This window comes from Hippocampus bargibanti, linkage group LG01 (genome assembly GCF_051943395.1).
Source record: "Hippocampus bargibanti isolate YZ-2025 linkage group LG01, ASM5194339v1, whole genome shotgun sequence".
NCBI lineage: Eukaryota > Metazoa > Chordata > Actinopteri > Syngnathiformes > Syngnathidae > Hippocampus > Hippocampus bargibanti.
Genome location: NC_142734.1, coordinates 34,767,610 through 34,786,393, shown reverse-complemented (window position 1 = coordinate 34,786,393; position 18,784 = coordinate 34,767,610). Strand labels below are relative to the sequence as shown.

The window sequence follows — 18,784 nt, the reverse complement described above, 5'->3', positions numbered from 1 at the left end:
TACATGCTGTCCTTTACGGCTCGAATTGATATGGGAGGACTCCTTTAATCGATTGCAAACATTTATGCTTTCCTCTTCAGAACTATTTGAATCATACTCATAACTGGATGAGTAACAAGGAAGCATCTTCTCCGAATCTGAAGCCATTGTTTTGATTCTCGAACAAGGCAAGACGTCTTGGCGTGACGTCACAAAGAAGGGGCTCACATTTGTAATTCTCAAATTCGTGAATGAGTGAATTTTATACTCAGTTTGAACCTATTTGATACTCTGTTTTGATTTTATTTAGATTTTTTTAAAATGAATTCATCTCTGTTTATATAAACATGCTCAGCATAAATGGGTTAAGAACACGTTTCAATATATTTTGATTAGAGAGGCAACCGTGAACTGGAACCTGACAGTAGTCAAGTTCACAAACATCTTTTAAATGAATCATTTAGCACATAAAGCTTTTTGTAAAGCATCCCAACTTCCTCTGTTGGTACAGACCACCATAACCAAACAGGGAACACCAGCACCCACTTGAGCGCCTATGCTGATGAATTAATATGTCTTGGCTGTAATTATGCATGCTTATGCATTAACAGCCCGACGCTTTGACACACTCCTTCTCAGAATTGGCGCGCCTTGGAGAGGAGGCGCGCCAGAGTGGCCGATGCGGGGATTAAGGGGAGCGAGAGACTAAACGCAGCGTTACAAGGACCGTGATACCTCGTTCAGGATTAATTTGGTGGCGCTTTTTTGCTTCCCTACTCTTATCTCCCGGAATAGAATGAAACGCAGGCAGAACATGGAGCTCACCGCAGCATTGTGAAGAAAATTGCAGTAGGGGGGTAGAGTGACATTTTGAAGAATATCTTCTGTTGCGCCTTCTTATACTTGGATCACGCTTCTCTTTTGGACCTTTGTCGCCATTGGGAGGCTCAATCCTGCTCCTTCCTGTGGATGGATTGATGGGACTGTTTGGAATTTTCCAAAAGCATCGCTAGGATTAGAATGTTCACTTCAAAAACTTCATCTAGTTAATGAAGTTTGTGTATGGCTTGTCTCCAAAGAGATCACAACACCGGAAGTAAGTTTTTTTCTTTTAACTTACCGAGTATCACCATGCCTGACTCGGGATCTTTCAGAAGCTACAACAGCGTCTTTCCAAGCAGCGGTGCTTGGAACATCAGCAATGGCGGTCCCTGGTTGCTTGCCTTTCTGTTGACCGTCATCATCCTCATCACCGTATGCGGCAATGTGTTGCTCATCGTGTTGGTTTTTGCCCACCGTTCCTTACGATGCACATCCAACTGCTTCTTAGTGTCCCTGTTCCTGTCAGACCTCATGGTGGCGGTGGCGGTCATGCCGCCCGCCATGATCAACGTGCTGTATGGGTCCTGGGTGCTTTGGCCGGCCTTCTGTCCCGTCTGGCTGTCCTTTGACGTCATGTGCTGCAGCGCCTCCATTCTCAACCTGTGTATGATCAGCTTGGATCGCTATCTTTTCATCATCTCGCCACTGCGCTACAAGCAGAGGATGACCCTTCCTCGGGCGCTGCTGCTGGTCGGAGGGGCTTGGGGGTTAGCAGCGTTCGCCTCGTTCCTGCCCATCGAGATGAAGTGGCACAGCTTGGGACACTTAAGTGGGCAGCCTTTGTCCCCAGAAGGGGGTAGTACCAACATCAGCTCCCACTCGGACTTGCTGTACCCGGCATCCTATTTCCAGACCCACGGCCTTTACTTTCAGTGTCGCCTGCAGGTCACGTTGCCCTTCGCTCTGGTGGCATCTTTGCTCACCTTCTTTTTGCCCTCTAGTGCCATCTGCTTCACCTACTGTCGAATTCTTCTGGTAGCTCGAAGACAAGCCAAGAGGGTCGAGGCCTTAAGCCACCCACCGCACCCTCATCCCTCTCTCGGGGAACCATCTCGGCCTCCTTCACTTGGGGATGGAGCTCACCCAGATGGAGATGAGTGCAGTCACCAGGAGGCCCCTGTACCCCAGAATGTACCAGTAAGTAAGGGTGTATTCACATTTGTCCGATAACATGCTGACGTGCCATAAAAATTACCATTGCATATCTATGCTCCATCATAGCCACATAATGAAACATTAGATTTACGAGGCCAGGCATGCTTTGCCAAAGTACAGATTGCTAAAACACCTGAATGATACAACTAATCAACCAGACATAATTTCAGTGAAGTAGTTAGTGAGTTTCATCAACCTGTCCAGTACTACTTTTTGACCTTTAATACACACTATTACTGCACCGGTTTCGTGATTCAGTCTTTCATAGCCCACATTCCCAACCTCCATATTTGCTGATAATCCTATCAGCTTTACCATTGTCAAGTCAAAGTGAGCTTTATTGTCAAATATGCTAATATGCATGACATACACCACAGATGAAATTACTGTCCTCTCAGACGCAGCATGCAAGGCACTTATAATGACTTTAACAAACATAATAAACATGAAAACGGCAATTTGCCGGGAGAGGGGAGGCACCATCTTGGGAAAACCAAAAATAACAAATATGACAACACAAAGACACACAGTCATTCATTCTTCAGGACTTGCTGTACCCTCTTTGTGATGACATGAAGGAATTCTAGATGAAAGAGGAGATGATCAAAGCATCCATTTCAGCAGTGGATCAGGGACGCCATGGTGGAATTTGCACGTCTACTACAAGCTAAATGTTGAAAGCAAACATGAAAAGACTTTGTCTCACATCTCCTGTCCCGCATAAATCCGCTTCAATTCCAAGCCGCGACAATGGAATCAATCCTAAAGTGTGGAGATCCAAAATGACAACCACTTCAAATTGTACATGATACTTTTACTTGTCACTTCGTTGAAAGTTTATCTCCAACTTCAAGTTTGGCAACAATTCCATTACTTATGTAAAAAGTGTGACATCATAGCATTCGTTCACTAATGAGAGTAGGTAAAAAAAAAAGACGCAAAGTGAAAACCGAGAGGTCTCAGCTGCACATTTTCAAATTTGTGGTGGTTCAGTAAACCCATCATAACTTAATTTGAAACGTTGACATGACAACACAAAAAATACTAGACTGAAAATTGGTTGGTACCAAGGAATACAGTATCAACTAAACACTATACAATACAATTCTTTAATAGCCAGAAACAAAATTGATGACATTAAAAACTTATCCTGATTCAAAGCAATGAAAAAAAATATACTTTCAATGGATCGAAGGAGGGTGTCAGAAGAAAAACATGGCAACATTACTGAACAATAAGCAAAGTAGCCTTTCTTCCTCCTTTTATATTCAAATAGATTTATAGCTAAACTAGAAGCAACAAGCGGCACAAAACTACATACAATCCCGCAATGTCTAATCCAATCTTTTGTCTAAATCAAGCTAAAATACGTTAATATTTCACTTCTGACTATAGCCATCAGTGAACAGTGAGCGCCATCTGGCTCACAGACAGGGTCGGAGGGCATTGAAGGCCAGCCTGACGCTTGGAGTTCTTCTGGGACTTTTCTTCTGCACTTGGCTTCCCTTTTTCATCATCAACATGGCTCAGGTCAGTTTTTTTTCTCCGAAATTTTCACATCAGTCTTACGATATCTATTAATCTATCTAATAATTTGTCAATGATGACACTCGTGTTGTTTTTCGAGCTTTCAATGTAGACATTTTGATTTCCCATCTGTGCCCTTTTATAAGCATCCCCCCATCCGACGTCCTCAGCCCAAAACTGCATCACACAGAGCAGCCTGTGCCTGTTCTCATCTTCCTACTCACACTCAATGTGGCGTGTGAAATGCGCTTGGACGCAAACACACGCACGGAAACACACACACGCACAAATTCCTGTTTCAAAGGTTTTGTGAGGTCCGGATACCTCCAGAGAACACACACACACACACACAATCGACACACAGTGCATTTTGGGTACTTTGTTTGGTCTGAAAACATAGTGATCCGTGTTGATGGCAAAATTAGAAGGAAAACACATAAATAATGCGATGGTGAATCATTGTGTGTTGCACCAAGACTACTATTTGACACTAGTTGACACAAATCAACCCATTTCCAACGGAGCTTAGGCGCCATCTTGTGCATTTTCTGGGACGCTACATTAGAGTCCTGATGGCTCGAATTGATGCGGGAGGACTTCTTTAATCGATTGCAAACATTTATGAACAGAGTTGTTTCTCAAAAAATCAAAACTGAAACAAATGGAAATCTTCAGACTTCACATTTGGCTGTGTTTCTTCATCCAGGCGGTGTGCGAGTGTTTTCCCTTGGCGCTCTTTGACGCCATAACATGGCTGGGCTACTGCAACAGCACCATGAATCCCATCATCTACCCGCTCTTCATGAGGGACTTCAAGCGAGCACTTGGGAAGCTCTTTCCCTGTTCCTCCTCACGGTTGCCAAGACAACCGTCACCAGCGCTTTCCCTGTCCCTCCGCAATTCGGGAGACCCAAACATCTGCAGCGAACCCCCGTCTCCTCTGAACTCTGACAGCACACCTCCTCCTGCCACTGCCACTGATGCTGTGAATTTGGTGGATGCCGAGCACGCTGGGATTGAAGTGCCTCTTCTTCTTCTTCCCAATCAGGTAGTTACATGAAATTGAATGACTGGAAGGGTGACCACTGTCAATAAGTTATTCTGTACTCTTAAAAAAAAAAAAACTTTGTTACTGGTCAAAGATGGCGCCAAAGCTCCGTTCAAAATGGGCTGATTTGTCCGCTGGGAATTTGTGTCAGCGAATATCAAATCGTAGTCTTGGTGCAACACACAACAATTCACCATTGCGTTATTTATGTTTTCCTTCGAATTTCGCCATCAACACGAAGTTTTCAGACCAAACAAAGTACCGCAAAATGCATTGTGAGCCTGAATTGGTTGCCAGCCAGTCGCAGGGCACATAGAGACAAACAATCATTCGCTCTCACATGCACACCTAGGGACAATTTAGTGTTCAATCAGCCTGACATGCATGTTTTTGGAATGTGGCTGAACTGTTTTCCCCAAAAAAAAAACAGGAAATTATGTTTCAGTATTGGTACGATAAGACCTATTGTAAGTGCAACTAAGCCATGTCTGCCATCAAATGTTGAATGATCAGATCAAAACGTAAAAAAACACAGTTGAGTCCTGCAGACTTATTTACGTACAGAAACACGATTAACATGACAAGTTTGTTTAAATTCCTCCATTCTTCAAAGTCTCTTCAATACTGAAGCAAATAGTGGATAAAAAGCTTGAATAAAGCAGTTGGTCCAGCCATCTTACATTTTTGGTCCTCTTTATGCCGTCCAATATGGATCATCCCAGCTCCATGAGACGTGATCATCATCCACCTCATCCTGGTCTTTACTCTCGTTAAAAACGAGTCTACCGTTCGTGGCACTCTCCTGATAGGGAGGGATATTGTTCCTGTCTCTGGGTGGACTTTTTGACACGTTATCATCAGTCGTGATAGCGTCCAACAGGTCTGAGATATCAGGGACATCCCAGCCATCGGCGATCTCCGTTGTCCTTGTTGAGTCCTCACCAATATCTGCCAGAAGAGTTTCAGCCCGCTGTACTGGACTTTGGGTTTCCCGTAACTGCTGCTCAATTTGGGTTTTGTCCGGGGCATCTACTAGGCCCTTACAAACAGTTACAGGCTGAGGAAGCACCAAGAAAGACCCTGGGACTTCTTTAGTAGGAATCCCCACCGCCACCAAAATGGTTTCCATTTGACGCATGTAGTCTAAGTGACCTTTCACCTGGGGAACATCAAAATACATGTCTGTATTTTTTTTCCTTTACGAACAAGATTTTTCTTCTTATTACTTGTCTATTATGTACATTTTTTGTAAAAACTTTTTTGATAAGCATAAAAGGAAATTCAAGTAAAAAAATACAGTAGAGTCTCATTATATGGATATTCTCGGGAGTTTGAAAAAATATCGATATAACCGTACTATCGATATATCCGATCCTGCGACGAACGTCATTAAAAGTCAGCAATAAATGGGGGATCTTTGATATGGCATGTAATTTTCTCCTTGAGTTCATGGATTGCGTATCTAACATGCTTTTGTACTGTAGTGAAGTGAAAAATAAACTTATCCATTAAATAAAAACGTCATTTATAATTTTCATAACGCACTCTTGCAATAGTGACTGAGTAGCACTCAATATTGTTCTATACACATGAGAGAAACCACGAACGCCAGAATCTACATATGAAAAACTGATTATTGCAAGCGATAAATATATCAGAATACAACACAATTAAATACATGTATGGAAAACAAAAACTGCATCGTTTACATTACTTACGTTGATAAAGTATTCTGCGGCACATCAAACTCTTTCACGATGGAGGATTTGCTTCTTGTTGGATTGCCCTCCACAGCTACTATTGCCTTGTACATTGTTCCGATTTCACAATTCTTGCGTTTCCCCATGGTTGAAATTGGTGTTGAACAACAGTACTGTATATACAAAGACTACAGTATGTTTCAGATGCTATTGCAGCTTTGCTACAAGACACGAAAGCTGGTCACGTGACGAACAGTGTTCCCTATACAGATTTCGCTAATGGTGGTACTGTATAGAAATCCCTAAGCAAATATCGATTCATCTTAAGCTGCTTTTGTATCGATATAAGCAGAGCAAAATGGCCGGCGGGAGATGAAAAAGGGCAGCGTAGTAACCGGATTATCGTAATAACCATGTATCGTACTAAACGGAACTAATTATACATAAAAAGACTATAAAATTGCCAGGAAATGAAAATAGTATCGTAAGAAGCAGTACTATCAATATAACCGATATCGATATAACGAGACTTTCCTGTATTTTAAATGTGCTCACACTGGCCGAAACATCGTACTGAATTTTGGTGAATATTGTATTGGTTGAGTAAGTATGAAGATGATAGATTAACCAATTTCCATCCATCTCAGGTGGTTATAATTTTGACATGATACAGCCCTCAGCAGTGGGAGCTCCATTCAGACAGCTAACGGTGTTCCACTAACACAATATTAATCTTTTATTAATGCTAAATTTTAGACTAGTGCAGACAATGAGGGAGTGGGGAAAAAAATTTATGTGCTGAGATTTTGTATGTTTGTACTAATTTAAAAAAGTTCAGTGTGTGGTTGCTGAAGTGTATTATGATATTGTGGTAGTAACACTCGGGGCTTATTCACATTTTTTTTTCTTCAAATAAACTGGTGCCATCATTTCTGCATACTTTTTCAACATTTTCATTTTAGGGATTTCAATCATTGATTGAAAATGTACTAACCCTTCAGTGATTCTATCCCCCCAAAAATAATGAATACATAAAAAAATATGCTCACCACAGAGGAGAGGTCTACATTGATAACACGACGATCCTGGGTGCTGATTGGTTGTAGCCCAGCAACACAGAGCTGAGCAGCTGAGCTACGGTACAAGAACCCCAAGAGCCAATCCCCTCTGAAAAGTGGACAGGGATGAGAGAAAATATAAGTGGGTTATAATTAGTCACAAATCCGCCTGAGAAGACATCAGCTGTTAAATAGTCAGAAACGATTGCAATTTGACACCCAGCCTCTCCTCTAATATGTAAACACAGATTACCTGCAATATCCATTGACTATTTTTCCAGCCACCACCCTGGTCATTCTCTCCCATGCCTTTTCTGAGCCATCTACAGGAGCACCCAGTAGGACCACATCCTCCACAACACCTTCACTACCTGGAGAACCGTAACAGAAACGACGGGCGACCGGGCAGACGTTATTTCAGACGCTGCATGTGATTGTTCCTTGACAGTGATTTATGATAAATGCCACATAGTTCAACGAGAGACGGTTCTGGACTGCTGGCAGACCAGTCTAGTGCTCATACTCTTTTAGTCAGGATGTTGTAATGTGCAGAATGTGGCTTAGCATTATCTTGCTTTAAAAAGTACGGACACCACTGAAAATGACTGTGCCTTTGAGCATTATTGGTGCCTGCACAGATAGGCACTCACACAACCTCTTCCCATCACATTCACAGTCTTTTGAACTTTGCGCTGATAACAATCAGGATGGTCATTTTCTTTTTTTGGCCTGAATGACACGATTTCTATCTTTTGCCTATGTAACAGTGCAACTAGCAAGTTGAAATGAGTAAAGTACCATATAAGAGGAAAGATATGAGTCTTAAGACAAAACTTGATGTTCATACCTTGATCATTCGCGAGCTCCTGAAGACAGAAATAGATAACTCGGGCCCCCAGGCTGAATCCTATCAGACTCACTGGCCGCTTCCCCTTTAGATACAGAGGAGACCCTGATTCAAATCAATTTGAATTGTCTCTGTCTTATTCTAAAAAATATTATTGAAGACGTATTTTAGATGACACACTACCACAGGCTTCAAACAGCTGCAAACAAACAAATAAATTTCAAAAAGCGTTCTTACTTGTTGCCTGCTTCTCAAAACCTGAGCAAGGTGTTTCCCCACCTCTGCCGAACGGTTCAGACAAACACACCAGGGATTGTCAATGACGCTGGCAGCCGCCAGCAAAGAGGCGGGCCATGTCAGAGCTGTTACGATACCTGGACGACATTGTCGAAACATGTCACTGAACACCAAGAGTTTAGGAGTATTTCATGCAAGCTATCACCTTTTTTAGCCTTTTTATCCTACCTGAGAGAACTGTGTACTTCAGGGCCTCCTGAGCCATCATACTGACAAGCCCATCCAAAAGTGAGGTCATGGCTGAACCCAGGTCCCTGAGGAAACGCGACTCCCACACCAAGCAGTACTGCTCTCCGCACTCTCCCAGGCTGCACCAAGGGGCCTGGAATGAGCCTGGATGAGAGCGGTTAGCCTCTTATGTCAAGTCGTCTGGGTGGCAATTTGAAATGGAGTGCTACTTCGATACTGCATGTTAAGTAACATCTCCTTTCGAAGTTAAGTTCCTACAACCACAATAATATGAGTGGCCATTGTTTTTTTTTTTGTTGGCAGACTATTTGCTAAATCTCATTAAGAGTACACGTGTACCAAATGTTCTCATGACATAAATTAGAAGAATGTAATGTTTATTAATTAATGCTCCACAAATATAAACAAGATGACACTCAACACTTACTGTATTTACCAGCGCAGAGCCACCCTGTCACTGTTATGGTAAGGTGAAGACGCTTTCCAGAGCTGAGCGGCAGAAATTCAAATTCCTCTATTGCACCGACACACTTATTCATCTTGTAACCTGATGAGAAATACAACGTCAAAACTACAAACGCACTTCAATGATAACAAAACCTTTTTGGTTAGTGAATCCAACAAATGGATAGAAAATCAAACATTACAATAAAATATTTCAGGCAATTAACAATGACATTTACTCCTCTTTTCACCCACCAGTAAGTCCCGCCCCAGCTGCTCCAAACAGGGAGGCCATGATTGCAATGCCGGTGGCTGAGCCCAGAGCGGCAGCGCCTCCAGCTCCGAGTACGGCGCCGGCTCCTGCTGCCACTAAGGGGGCTGCCAGCCCACCAGTCACACCTGACAAACAAGGATGCAAAAATAAGTGGCATAGCAAAAAGAGTCGACCACATAATTCATCAAGGCTTTGGAACTAGTTGTGAGCCCACCAGTTGTGTATCAAACAAACAAACAAATAATAGATGGATGGATAGATAACTTGCTAGATAGCTAAATTACACAGACAGACAGACGGACGGACGAACGGACACACAGAGAGCGAGAGAGAGCGAGATAGGGATGGATAGATAAATAGATGGATGGATGGATGGATAAAGCTGTTTTCCCAGGGACATTGATTCACTCAGCTGCAGAAGGTACCAGGCATTTATTAAGGGCAAAGTGTAGTTTGTTTTATATCAAAGCCTTGATTGACAGATGATCTCTCCATCCCACCTCTCGCCATGAGATGCCTTCCAGTTATGCTATGGCCATATGATAAATGGCATGTATAGTGGATGGATAATCACCAATCAATGTTCCACCACCGACTGTCGCAAGTCCAATGAGGAGGTAGCGTCTTAATTTTCGACCTCTTTCTTTTCTCCGTCGCCGGGATGACTCCTCCCTAGAAAACAAAGCATTGCAATTAGCTGCTATATTATCAAACAATACCAATATTATGTGTCAAAGAATCTTAATGTGAAGCGGAGGGAGACTTGAAAACAGTAAGGCACTTGTTCAGCATCTTACTCGCTCTCCTCTACTCCTTCTGTCAGCCTTTCTCCAAGCGTCTCCTCAAATTCCTCCATTTCTTGCGGAGAAACTCGAAGCAGACAGCCGACATGACGGATGAGCACCCTCGCTCTGGCATCGTAGTGGCCTGAGAGCATGGGTTACAACTTTCAGTTTATTCCAAAGGAGAAAACAATATTTTGGTAAAAATCTATTTGTAAAACCTGTGTAAAGTTAAAAAAAAATACCAATGTTTTGTCAGTCTAACTCTGTTCCGTAAACCTTTGCAGATGCTCATCTGAATGTAAAGAATGTGTTTTTGGTTTTATTTCCTTAGCAGTAATTTACAGATTTTTCTGTTTATATTATGAAAAATGCTGAAGATGAACAAAATGGTTTTTACATTTTTCCAATATTTTATGGTCGAGACATTTGGGCAGTGGAACACATTATTTATGTTTCACTATTAAATCAAAATCAAAAAGATTTTGCACAAAATTCTATTTTCACTGGAATTTATTTAGTAAGGTTTCTTACCGTCTTTGACAGAGAAAGACACGAAGTCCTGCAATTCAGAAATAAATTAAATACTAATAAAAACAGAACAACATGTTGTGACAGTACAATTACATTTAGTGTTGGTTTATTTATCATTGCAAAATTTCATATTAAAAAAAGATTATACTATACTATATTTTATTTGAGGATTTGTCAAAGTGCATGATAACCAGGTACACGATGGTGATGTTATTTTTTTTTTTTTTTTGAGTGCAGATAGAAACTACAAAAGTTGTGGCACAAAGTTACAACATCCAGGTAAGGAAGAGCACAATGTCAATCTTATATTAGCATGTATTAAATCCAGTAACATATGAATCATATCAGATTAAGATTTCGATATAACATTTGTTTAATTTAGTCTGATTTGTGATTGCAGCAATACCTGAATGATGGGCATGGCGCCTGTCGACATCAGTGATTCAGATTGCAGGATGGATAAAAAGGTGTCTGAGCCCTCAAAGCCTAAGCCTGACAGGAAGGCCCCCATGACAGGCATAACAGAGTCATCCAGGTCAAGCCAGTGGACCAAACCCTGCAAGTACTGTTCCCTGAACACACTAGTTTAAAAAAACCACACCCTTTTAACATTTGTTTTAACATTAGATATAAGTTAACACTGTCCAACTTTATATTTACCTGTTTTCATCCCCATTAAACAGCTGTCCCAATGAGACACCACACAGTGCAGCATAGGCAAATCGGCCCTGTTCACTCATCTGTCTAGCGATAATTCCTTCAGAGCTTTGTTCACAGGAGGCATCTTGTGTTGTTTCTGCACCCCCTGGATCTAAGGAGATAAACAGTACCGTACTGCAATCTAATTATTAATTAAATCAACGGTGACATATTGCGTAAAAATGACTAATTTGTCCAAGGAATAGCGTTGGTGGATTAAACAAACACAGTGTTAAGAATATTACATAATTATTTCATGGACACTTGATTTTATTATGTTTAATGCATATTACAGTGTTTTTTTAATATAAATCAATATGTATCGTATTGTACTATATTGTCTTGTATTGTGCTTTTTAGGCAAGGAAGGCTATAGGTCGAAAAATGCTTTCTTTAAAAAATGTAGGATACAACAGCAACAAAAACTGTCAAAGAAAGACATATTTTGGGCCATTACAAATTGTAACACTCAAGTCAGCACACACATACATTAAACAGATGCGTGGGCACTCTCGGTGACTTGGGAAAGCAAATGACAACAAAATTGTCATAACGTCAACAGCGCCATTACTTGTTCTAAAGAACAACAATCGACGGAAGTCGATTTCAACGGATTATTTCACATACCAGGAGTAAAATTCGCGTCGACACTGTTATGTTTTGCCTCCATTGGTTGAGCAATGTCACAACTCTCACCGTTGAACTTTTAGTTGCCTTCAAGACTTCCGAACATGCTCGGAGAATTACAAACCCGTACGCCAACATACGTTAAGAGTGATACAGAGAAACATGGAACGTATATGTCAACAGTATAATTCTAACCAGTACTCTATCTTCTCAAGAACTACATTTTTAATCATATAAAATAAAGTTCCCATTATTAGTCAACAAAGTTACTTGAAATTGAAAGCATCTCGAGGTGGATTTTTTTAATGACGTAATTCCACGTGACCAAAAACTGGGTGGAGCTTTAAAAGAGATTTAGTCGGTGTTTCTGTCCACCGAACTTGTGGCGTCAAAGAAACCTCGAAACTATCTAAACTAAACTAAACTAAACTAAACTAAACTAAAGTAAACTAAACCAGAATCAAAATCAACTTTATTGACAAGTATGTAGAACACAAGGAATTTGTTTCCGGTCGAACACGCTGCACTAGTATCATCAACTAAACTAAACTAATCTAAACAAAACAAAACTAAAATGTAACCCAGTTTTAGCACGCCTGTGGCCGTGTGCGGATTTAAGGTGCGGATAATGAAGAGACGGATGCATGGATGAATTTAAAAAAAAAACAGAATATGTATGTGCACCCCGTGCCCGTATGTCATAACGCACTGCAGTCTGCAGTACTGTACTTTTTTCCTTTTCACGTTGAGACAAAATCTTCTTCTTTTCCTTTCGGCTTTTCCCTACCAGGGGTCGCCACAGCAAATCAGTGTCCTCCATCTTCAGATGTTTGAGACAAAATAAAATGACGAAACACCACTGGAGAGTGTAGTTTCAGTGTTCTCCATCAAGGGGCAGCTTTCAACTTGCAAATCTACGCGAGGGATGAGTCCAAGTTCAGTCTGTCGGATAGCGTAGTACAGTACACTACTGTCTACACTTGGCCTTGCTCCCATCCATTCGACATTTTAATGGGAATGAGATCAGAATCATGTGTTTAAACAAAAACGAAGGGCTTGAACCGTAACACCACACAAGTACGGAGCCAGGCTGTGCATTCAGAGTACTTTGTCAAAATAATATCCCTACCTTGTCACTGAAGAATTTCAAGAGCCACCTGTTCACTTTGTGTAACCCAGGAAGGCATCCTGTTTATGTTTCAACTGAACAATCTATAAAACACCAGAACTTGAGTTACAGACATCATCATCTCAGATTCCAAATAATACACAGTAGTTCCATGTTTTGGAATCTCTGTCTTGTGAAGATTTACGGATAATAAACGACTGAGTCCTACTCATTCAACTGACCAGTGATGAGAAACAGACACAGATTATGATTCTCAAGTCCTCAGTCTTGATCTTGTTTGTGTATATCGGACAAGAAAAGGTACAAGAAAAGTTTAATGATGAGAATTCTTTTGATAGTGATGATACATTCGAAAACTATAAATAGACAAACTATACTGCTCCTCATGTAGTGTAGGTCACAGGACCATATTTGAAATATAATGTACAATCATTCTTGAATGCAGCTCTGTATTCATTACAAATCCATCCATCCATCCATCCATCCATCCATCCATCCATCCATCCATCCATCCATCCATCCATCCATCCATCCATCATAATTTATAACAACTAACTGTGCTACATGGTGGAATTAAATGTATTACAGGTAAACAAACGTTATACAGTTTAAGGATTTGTGTGCAAGTTGCAACACGCAGAATGACGGAGGAACAAACACAATCGTAAGATCATGATTACAGGTAATATTTCTATGAACACAACTCTAGGCCATCAACATTAAACAATAACAGTACGGTAAATCAGCCTGTCTTTGTGTCCCACGTAATTGACGCATGTGTATTCGTAAAGTGCTGCACAAACTAGCTCATTGCATGTTATTGGTATCTAAACATGGCTCAATGTCATCAATATTTATGAAATACACATTCATGTGGTCTTAAAGGACAACCAACGCCTTGTTGTGTCCATAATTTGTAAAATCACTTCAAATGACTTCTACTGAGCGTATTTTGCAAAGATTCCACCGCATATAGCTATATTTTTCGTTTTAGGACTCGCGCTGAATATCCAAGATGTTTTTTTTTTCAAGTTGATGGCGATCCCTTACGTGACGTCACATTTGGAACGCCCCCTGACCGAGAAAGCGGCACACAATGCATTTTGCGATACTTTGTTTGGTCTGTAAACTTCGTGTTGATCCATGTTGATCGCGAAATTAGAAGGAAAACACATAAATAGCGCGATGGTGAATCCATCTACTATTTGATACTAGTTGACACAAATTCCCAGCAGACAAATCAGCCCATTTCCATCGAAGCTTGGGCGCTATCTTGTGCATTTTCTGGGACGCTACATTGGAGTCCTGACGGCTCGAATTGATATGGGAGGACTCCTTTAATCAATTGCAAACATTTATGCTTTCCTCTTCAGAACTATTTGAATCATATTTGTAACTTGGTGTCGGTTGTTATTTAATATAAAACAACTTAAATAGCTCAAGAATGCCTGTAAGAGCATGGCATCTTGTTGCACTCTTTGTACATGTAAAAAAAACAGTTGACCTTCACGTGGATTTTGTCTGAATGAACAGAAGCTTTACAAGCATCCTCGTAATAAGACAGATGCTTTGACATCAGTTCTCTCCGTCAGTCGTCAGCTATCGATCCGCCTTCCAAACCAATACTTACTTCCTCCACTTCCGCCTAATCTCTGTTTGTGTATGCTCAGCCTCACAATGGATTACTAATTGGTGAGCAGACAGGTAGACAGGCTTGGCTCAAATCAGACAGGTTCAAACAAATACCCACCTTTTCCTCTATCACTAGTAGACAATGACAAACCTTTCCTCCCACTTGTCACCATGTCAATTGATAGAAGTTGAAACCAACTGAGTGGACTCTTTGACCTTGAGGGCACTCCTGGAGGGTGTGTATGTGTATGTACATAAAGTAAAAGCAGGAAGTTGAGAAAGAAATGACACATGCGAACTAAAAGAAGAAAACACGTTTTGAAATGAAAGGTGAGGGAGACTTGATTGGCGGATGTTGAGCGGATCACAAGGGGGACGATGTTAAAAGGACCAATGGAAAGCTCGTCATCCTTCTGTCAGTTTCAAGGACGTCAGGATCTTCATCACAGCTGGTGAGGCTTTCAGGTATGAGATTGAGTTTCAGCCTCACCCGTGGGATCTGCTCTGGTATGTCGGTCAACAGTCAAGGTTTGGCCAGGTGGGAGAATGTGCCTTTTGTGGTCTTTTGTGTCTGTTTTCCTATTTCTTTTACTTTGTAGTTTGGAGTGGAAAAAGGCGTGGCTTGTCTGATATCTTTAATTGGTTACAAGCGCCACCCTTGACTCAACCTGTCCAGACAAATTCTTTTGCAAATGTGCATGTAATTATAACAGGTGCCTTTTTAAAAAAAAATCAGACTCACATACCACAAACGTGACTTCAGCTACCTTTTGCGTGCACGTGTCGGTTGATCAGAGCATTTACTGTAGTCGAAAAGTGCGTTTGCCATATGACATGTGAGGGCTTGTGTGGGAGTTTTGTATGGAGTGTCACTAAGGGTGGAAAGCAGCTGGGGTTGCAGGATGTGAAGCAGAAGTGAGGGTGGAATGAATCACAATAGGAAGAATGAATGCACAGTCCAACTGCTATCCTCTGTGGCTTTAATTGCTTTGGAGCATCAGGACATCTGACACTTTTGAAAGGTTTTGATTATTATTATTATTATTATTATTATTATTATTATTATTATTATTATTATTATTAATATTACTATTATTATTAATAATAAATAATTAATAAATAGAGCGGCCCAGTAGTTGAATGGTTAGCACACCTACGTCACAGCTCAGAGATGGTGAGTTCATGACACATTCCCACGTAGGTTTTCTCCGTGTCCTCGATTTCCTCCCACATTCCAAAAATATGCATGGAAGGCAGATTGAACACTTCAAATTGTCTCCAAATTATTATTATTATTATTATTATTATTATTATTATTATTATTATTATGATAACAGCAAACGAACATTAAGATGAAAGTCCTTGTCATCCATCTAGTGATAAATGGTGACATTACAATTCAAAATTACAGGTACTGCATATTGTCAGTATATAACCTAAAATGTACCTATTTTATGTTGTTTTTTTTTCCACAACCCTCAAAAATTATTATTATTATCTATTTATTCATTTTATTATTTATTTTTTATGATCGAGAGTGCCAGTTGCCCATCCCTGATCTAAGCTATCGCACTGACCACAAAACTTCAGCCATGCCTCACGCTTCCATTGCGGAAAAAGAGCCCGTCAAGAAAAGAGGTTTTATTTGAACTCCTTGTGTAACGCTCAGTACAGGCACAGTACTCGACTGTGATGTGTGAGATTTTTCTGTGAAAATCCGACCATGTGTAGTCAGTTTGTGGCTCTTCCCACGGGCTGAAGTCGATGAGTCACTGCTGTTGACCTTTCTTATGTGGTTTCTGAATAATGGATACATCATTATTTTGTAAGTTGCTCATTCTTTCGGGTGAATGTCATTTACTCCACCGAGTGCAAGGAAGCGCTTGAGGCAGATTGACGATTTGAATGCAATTTGATTTCCTGTCACTTTGTTGAACTGTCGACGACAGGGCAGGATTCAGCTTACCAATGCAGTATCGTTTACTCCGCTGAGGGGTTTTGGAAACAACCAGTGAAGTGTTTCCATGAGACTTTAGGCTCATTAGTAGTCAAGTTTCTCCCACGCAGATGGAGTCAGCATCTGTTGCTTACATGAAACCTTTTATCTCAAGAAAGTCATTACTAACATGTAGTCTAAAACTGCATGTGCCTCTTTATTTTGAATCTTCGCAAATCTTGCTACTTGTTTGATTGTCTTCCCTTTGTCACGGTTTGCAAGGTGGTGATGGTGGTTGTGGATCCCAAAAAGCAGACAGGAGGGAGCAGCAGGTTGTATTTGACAAATTGTATTAAAATAAAATCAACAGGAATAAAATCTAAAACATCAAAGTCATCCGAACAGAAAAGTACAAAGTATCAAAGAAAACAATGAGTAAAAATCTGCCAAGATGAAACAAACCTGACAGGGTGAAGCAAACACATACACAGTACAATGACCAGACACTGAATGGTCGTGCCGGGAGTCCTTTTAACTGCCACTGATGAAGACGACCAACACCTCTGCAACTGTGGGCGGGGCCGACAGCATTAGCCGATGGTCGCCAACCAGATCGTGACACCCTTCACTTTGCGTTTTTGCTAATTTAATCATACCCATACATGTTTTCATATAAGTTCCTCCAGAGAAGAGACCCCATTGTGTGAGCTGAGTTCTCAAGAAGAGCCGAGGCTGCTCGACAGAGAACCTCCACTCGCCCAACTTGGCCGAACCAAAAGCTGTGACATTTTACAGTGGAAACTTGTGGGTGTTGGCCTCTTTGCTGTTGTTTATTTCAAAACAGATGTGCCAACCATAGCCAACGACAATCAGTAGTACTGAGGGTTTCTCTATGAAAGCTAGCAGGCATGTGGAAACTTGAATGTGCACTTTCAACTGCTATGGTAAAATGCAACCCAGCTTCTTCAGGGCTTGTGTTTAATCTAACTTGTCATATTTGTTTAGGCGAGTCTAAGATTAAGCATGTCAATGTCTCGGGTTCTTCGAGAACAAGATTTTGAGAATTTGAGGTGGAGAGGTCGCTTTGAAGTGCCATTTGATATTTTATTTTAGCAGATGTGTTCACAGGAACAACCTTTTTTAAACACTGTGATCTCAAGTCTTAATTTCCTGACGCTTATTTTTTTTTCAGAATAAGATGCCTGGAATATCCCACGGCCTCCCTATTTAAGTAATGGATGGAGTCATCCTAAAACAGATGAACAATATCAATCTGAGTAATATCTTCCTGTCATTTAAATTAGTATTTCCTTTGAGATGCACACTCAGCCATGTTAGGAAGACCAAACAATGTCCCCTCGGTTGAAGTTGAAATGCCTTAACAGATGGAGCTAAACAAAAAAATACCTACTGCGAATATACACAGGATGCTGTTTAATGAGGGCAGGAAAGTACCAGTGACGCAGGTCAGGTGGTACCATTCTGTCAGCGCTTCACAGGAAGGTAGAAGCCACTCGTCTGCATTTCTGATCATCTTCAAATGCCATGTGAGGGGAAGTACATGTACCGTCAAATCCTTTTCTCTATTTTTGGATTTTTTTTGTGGCTGTTTTCCCGAACCTTTTGTCAGGCCATTAAGTGGCTGGTGCCTTGAACCGAAAGGGGCCCAGAGAGGGGCCTGGCATTGACCCATAACAATAATAAACAGAATTTGCAATTGGCTGCATTTGATAAACATTTACGAGTTCCAGAGATTCAGATTCATATTCAAAATAGAATTCCAAACAGGATCGAGGATCTGAATCCTTTCATTTTTGTCTTTTACAGTCCGGTTACTTTAGGCTCAGGCGGACCCAATGATCAACCATACCTTACATTTGGAGCTTCACTTGTCAGGATCTTTCCTCTATCGATCCATGGGATGTATCTTTATCACGTCCCATAATCATCACGCTTGCATCTATTCTCTCATCAAGCTTTTCTCTTGATGTTTAGCCTATTTCACTGATGCACAGGCTTTTTCTCCACACATAATGACTCACACG

At 40.9% G+C, this 18,784-nt stretch overlaps 2 protein-coding genes across 4 annotated transcripts; one reads left to right on the top strand and one right to left on the bottom strand.

Annotated features, from left to right (window-relative positions):
* The first annotated feature begins 938 nt into the window (after positions 1–938).
* Positions 939–4,612, top strand: htr6 (5-hydroxytryptamine (serotonin) receptor 6). The gene is made up of 3 exons (XM_089012980.1): positions 939–1,998; positions 3,412–3,546; positions 4,250–4,612. Exons 1-3 carry the CDS (start codon positions 1,042–1,044, stop codon positions 4,601–4,603), a joined length of 1,446 nt encoding a protein of 481 aa, XP_088869106.1. The 5' UTR covers positions 939–1,041; the 3' UTR covers positions 4,604–4,612.
* On the bottom strand, positions 1,844–12,296 carry tmco4 (transmembrane and coiled-coil domains 4). 3 transcript variants are annotated; one of them, XM_089012943.1, is made up of 15 exons: positions 12,043–12,296; positions 11,377–11,527; positions 11,123–11,297; positions 10,717–10,744; positions 10,198–10,327; positions 9,975–10,072; positions 9,382–9,525; positions 9,110–9,229; positions 8,662–8,826; positions 8,434–8,570; positions 8,197–8,281; positions 7,603–7,720; positions 7,341–7,458; positions 5,272–5,750; positions 1,844–1,978 (listed from the first exon to the last, which is right to left on the bottom strand). In XM_089012943.1, exons 1-14 carry the CDS (start codon positions 12,083–12,085, stop codon positions 5,286–5,288), a joined length of 1,977 nt encoding a protein of 658 aa, XP_088869069.1. In that variant the 5' UTR covers positions 12,086–12,296; the 3' UTR covers positions 1,844–1,978; positions 5,272–5,285. The 3 variants fall into 3 exon arrangements, with proteins under 3 accessions (XP_088869069.1, XP_088869059.1, XP_088869050.1); XM_089012933.1 differs by lacking the exon at positions 1,844–1,978 and adding an exon at positions 2,703–2,778; XM_089012924.1 differs by lacking the exon at positions 1,844–1,978 and having other exon boundaries at positions 4,662–5,750; positions 12,043–12,295.
* Between the last annotated feature and the right edge of the window lie 6,488 nt (positions 12,297–18,784).

Coding starts and splice junctions, on each gene's coding strand:
- htr6 (XM_089012980.1), top strand. CDS start 1,042: ATGGCTTGTCTCCAAAGAGATCACAACACCGGAAGTAAGTTTTTTTCT. Junction 1,999..3,411: donor CTGTACCCCAGAATGTACCA/GTAAGTAAGGGT, acceptor TTCTGACTATAG/CCATCAGTGAACAGTGAGCG. Junction 3,547..4,249: donor TCATCATCAACATGGCTCAG/GTCAGTTTTTTT, acceptor TTCTTCATCCAG/GCGGTGTGCGAGTGTTTTCC.
- tmco4 (XM_089012943.1), bottom strand. CDS start 12,085: ATGGAGGCAAAACATAACAGTGTCGACGCGAATTTTACTCCTG. Junction 10,073..10,197: donor GAAGGAGTAGAGGAGAGCGA/GTAAGATGCTGA, acceptor TTTGTTTTCTAG/GGAGGAGTCATCCCGGCGAC. Junction 9,526..9,974: donor CGGTGGTGGAACATTGATTG/GTGATTATCCAT, acceptor CTTGTTTGTCAG/GTGTGACTGGTGGGCTGGCA.